General features: G+C 34.2%; 1 protein-coding gene across 1 annotated transcript; it reads left to right on the forward strand.

Annotated features, from left to right (window-relative positions):
* Nucleotides 881-4,583, forward strand: LOC107616598. The gene is made up of 6 exons (XM_021112044.1): nucleotides 881-910; nucleotides 1,047-1,227; nucleotides 2,502-2,608; nucleotides 3,423-3,508; nucleotides 3,623-3,713; nucleotides 4,369-4,583. The coding sequence occupies exons 1-6, from the start codon at nucleotides 881-883 to the stop codon at nucleotides 4,546-4,548; spliced, it is 675 nt and encodes a 224-aa protein (XP_020967703.1). The 3' UTR covers nucleotides 4,549-4,583.

Here is a 4,830-nt window from a genome sequence, read left to right on the forward strand (position 1 = left end):
GAGAATAATGTACACAAGAAGGGAGATAAGTGGTTATAAGATGTAACCACACTATTAGGCTCGAAACTCCAAGCTTGTGTTCTTAGCTCAAAAACATGCTTCACAAAATATATATGATTCAAGCAAGTTCCACAAAAATTTTCTCAATCAATTGGGGTGGTGCCCTATAGATAACTTGTGGGTTAAGACAACCAAATAAGCAATAAAGAAGCATGAAAGTATTCAAGCCAAAAACATATGGATGCATAGGATCATGAAATACAATGCATTAAAATAGGTGCACAACATCCATCAAGAACCACTACAACATTTTTGGCCTAAGGTAACCCTTATTCGAAGCAACATTTAACAAAAGTTTCTTTAGATAGGTAAAGACAACATTTTTAACGAGTTGCCTTTGAGTAAGGCAAAGATAACAAAATTTTCGGCCACCCATAAAAAGAGTTGTCTTTGATATCTAAAGCAACATTTACAAAATGTTACAAAATAAAAACTTTAAGACAACATTTTTAAATAAAATACAACATTTTATAAGAGTTGTAAAAAAAATTGAACAAATAACATTTATAAAGAATTGCCTAAAATTATTTATGGTTAAAAATTTTAGAGAGAAACTTTTAATCATATTCATACCAATAAAATTTTTTCAATGAAAAAATAACTTAAACATAAAAAAACAGATGTGCTTCAGTAGTTCCACACTTCCACTTCCACTTCACGCCCACAAGAGCCCTAACATAGCCATTCTCCCCTGCAACAAGGCACACACCATGCCCTTTCTCCCCTCCTAACGGCGACAGCAGGTCAGCAGCGTTCAATCGCTGTGCACTCCTCCACGTACAGCGACGACGCAGTGCTCTCCTCGACGGGCGATGGCGCGATGCTCTCTACAATCCCTAACATAGCCACTGTAACAACGCACCCTTTCTCCCCTTCCTAACGGCGACAACAGCCTTCAATCGCGGTGCACTCCTCCACATACGGCGACGGTGCGGTGCTATCTTCGACGAGCGACGGTGTGGTGCTCTCCACAAGCCCTAACATAGTCACTGCAACAACGCACCCTTTCTCCCCTTCCTAACAACGACAGCAGCGCTCAATCGCGGTGCACTCCTCTACGTACGGCGACAGCACGGTGCTCTCCTCGACGGGCGCGGTGCTCAATCGCAAGAAACCCCTATCCCTTCTCTTCTCCTTCTTATTCTTCCTCTATTCCTCTGTTTCCAGGTATTTGAGAAAAATGATTTTCATGTTCTTTGAATTAATTCATTACAGTTTAGTTAGATTTTAATTTTTAGCTAGTAAATTATTTTGCAATTGTCTGATTTGCTGTTCTCTGAAAAAACATGAGTTGCTGTTCTCTAATTTGCTGTTCTCTGAAAAAACTAAAATTCAGTATTTTAGTGTATGGCTCCTTCCAAACAATTTTGGATGCTCACATGTGTTTCTAATAAGAAAGTGTTGCCTAAAAGAAGTAATAGCATGACAAAACTTATAGCAATACTCTTGAAATTATTTTGTTTTCCTTTCGAGCTGCTTTTTCTTGATGATTATGCCGGCAAAATTGAGATCTTGTTAGCAAAATATATATTCCCTCTCAAAACAGAGACTTATAATTCATCTCTTTGGAAAAATGAACTACTTATTCAGTAATTTTCTCCTGTCTTTGATGTATTTGTTATTATACAATTTAATGTTAACCCCTATACAAATATAGAAAAATTAGGATAATTCATAATGACAATAAAATAATGAAGACAAATTCACACCTTTTCAAAAGAAAAAGCAATCACCATGAATATAGATAATGACAAATTGGATCTACCAGCTATGATCAAAGGGCTCAAAACCTTCACAAGTAATGAGCCAGCCTTTCCCTCTCTCTACTGTTTCTTTGTATTAGTCACCAACACTCTAGAAAACTTAAGATATTAGGTGGAGGCTCGAGACCTTTGACCTTGAAGTGCGATAATGCACTCTGCCTGTCTGCCTTCCACTGAATATCAACTTTTTAACTAGAATGTAGAAGATGGAAGAGGACCGTAATAAACTGGTATCAATATCTATGAAGAGTAAGGTAATGTATAAACTGACATTGTAATCGAGTGTTTTTTTGTATCTTATATCTTGTTATAATTGTAAGAAAATTGATTATTCTGATTCCACAATAAAATTGAATCATAAGAATTTTCTCAATCAAATGAATCAACAATAAACAAGATTGTCTTAGTTCATTATCCTATGTGTGTGTGTGTGTGAACAAAACTTGTACAGCTGCAAAACGTATAGATCCTGATCTGAATTCACATACAGCAGTTATAGAAATCAATAAAAATAAATAAATCATGGTAAATGCAGAATATCAACCAAAAAGAATTGAAAAATTAAGAGAGACCTTATTATCGACAAAAATGAGGAGAAACTCGCATCTTTGTGGCTCTTAAAGCTTAAAAAAATGTCATTTGCTCAGTTTATTTGCCATGATTTTTGTGATAGATAAGGTGGACCCTCCGTTTGCAGTGCTGTCATAGGAGCCACGGGTGAGCTCACAAGAGGGAAGATTTTTGCGGCTATATTCGCTCTCTACTACAGTGGCTTCCTTTTTCATGTACACCTTTTCTTTCATTCCTGTCTTTAACAAGCTTTGTTCTTTTCCCTTGTAATGGATAGTCTAAAATTCAGTTATGTACTGGTTGCAGACCATCATAATCATTACTTGCCATGACTTGGGATCCCCCTTTCAGTTATTTGATGTCATAGTATTGGAAGACATAATCAGCATCTTCATTACTTCTGCATTTCTTATATGGACTATTGTTGTTCCTGTTTGCTATGCTAATTCAAGAAGAAAATATACTTGTTATTCTACTAAGTATGGAACCTTGGTTGAGGAATGGTGCTTTACATCCTATATGGTTGCGGCAGCCATATACTTAACAAGTAATGCAGTTAATGTTGTGTTATATCTCGTCCCTGCCTTCTCCAAGTATATGGAGGTCTCTAATAACAAGATATGCAAAGTTTTATCTTGGTGGACTCAGGTACCAAGATTAGACTATTGCTTTAACTTGTTGATTACTTGAACATGTGCTATTATTGTTCTATGCCAATTCCAAGGCATAATCTTAGTGATATAACTATGCTTTCTGTTTTATCCTGTGGGATTGGATCTGTTTGATGTTTTTCATTTTCCATAAATGTTTGATACATTGATTTATATTTGTATGTAATATTCATTCCTGGTTTTAAATGTTTGAATCTGAGTGTTACATTTATTTATCATGTACACCCTCCAAATGAGAAATTTAGATTCTCAAACATATTATTGCTGATGTTTTGACTATATTTTTTTTGTCAATTTAGATGTCACTGCAGTTTGCCTTTTATATCAATTAATTTTCAGTTTCTTTGTCTTGAGTTAGGTTCATGAGTATGCGATACTTCTAAATCTGGGCTCCCTTCAAGCAATATCAATGAAAGATTGTGTACTTATATTTGAATATAATCGGTAATGTCTTAATTCCAAATTAATACATTATGGTTACATCACTGTCATCATTTCATGGATAAAGTTATTTGAGTGGACTAAAGCCAAACTTCTGCCTCTGTTGATATTTATTAGTAAAGGAGGGCAAGCTTTTCTGGAGTCATTGTTGCCCAGGTTGAACCCCAAGAACAGTAACGGAGGGCTATCAATGCCATTTGAACTCGAGGTTTGTCTGAAATTTACTACTTTCATTTAACATACTTACATACATAGTACTGATTACTGAATAGGATAAGGAAATACACCAAAACTGAACGGTTGGAGAAATTTTAGAATTATAGCTCAGTAGATCTTTATGGCCATAGTTTTTGAAAAGGTAAAAATAAGTTTCGTACTATTGTGGATGTTTGTGTACACAAAGTATACAGATAGGAAAACCTAACCATTTCTTGGCTCTTCAGCAGTGAGTGTCTCTCCTAAGAGTTTTCTTTTGATTTCTTTTATGTTACTGAGGCATCCATTTGTGGTGACACTATAAACAAGCGGCTGTGAACTGCCATCCAATAAACTATTAGACAAATCACATACATGGAGCCTTTCCCACTAAACTCTAAACAATTTACACCCCACTACAAAATAGATGGAAATCCTCTATTTCATATCCTATAATCTTCGAGGATTTCTTAGTTTCCTTTTCAGAGGGATGTTTAATAAATGTATTCATATTTTTCTCAAACATGTTAATATTTTAAGAATCTGGACCAATCTCCATCGACTCATATACCAAATCATGATTAGGTATAGCTAAATTGTTGTAACACTTGAGTATACTTGTTATTGTTAAGCTGATGTTTTGACTATATTGTTTTTTGTCGATTTAGATTTGGCTACAACTTGCTTATAGTTGGATGAAGTTTTCTGAAGAGATAAAGGAGATTCTTGGCACAATAGTGAAGCACAAAGTCCTTTTGGTTTCAAATGAAAAAATTAGTTTTTTTTTTGTTCAAGTTCATCATGAGAAAAACATGTATTTTATTTGCTTATGTTTAATTTTTATTTGACTTGGTAACTTAGCAAGTATATGTTAATTGATACTTGGAACACTTTTCTATATACATGCAATATATATTATTAGCCTATTCTCCCTATATTAAATAAATTGAATTTAAATTTTTAAATATTATTAGTGTGTGCTATATATCCTTCAATTGTCATTAACAAAGGTAAAAAATATATTGCTTTAGATATAAAAAAAGAGAATCTAAGAAAAACTCAATAAAGTGTTGCTTTAGGTATTAGAAAAAGACAACTGCAAATAAACTTAGATAAGTGTTGCTTTAGGT

This window comes from Arachis ipaensis, chromosome B09 (assembly GCF_000816755.2).
Source record: "Arachis ipaensis cultivar K30076 chromosome B09, Araip1.1, whole genome shotgun sequence".
Lineage (NCBI taxonomy): Eukaryota > Viridiplantae > Streptophyta > Magnoliopsida > Fabales > Fabaceae > Arachis > Arachis ipaensis.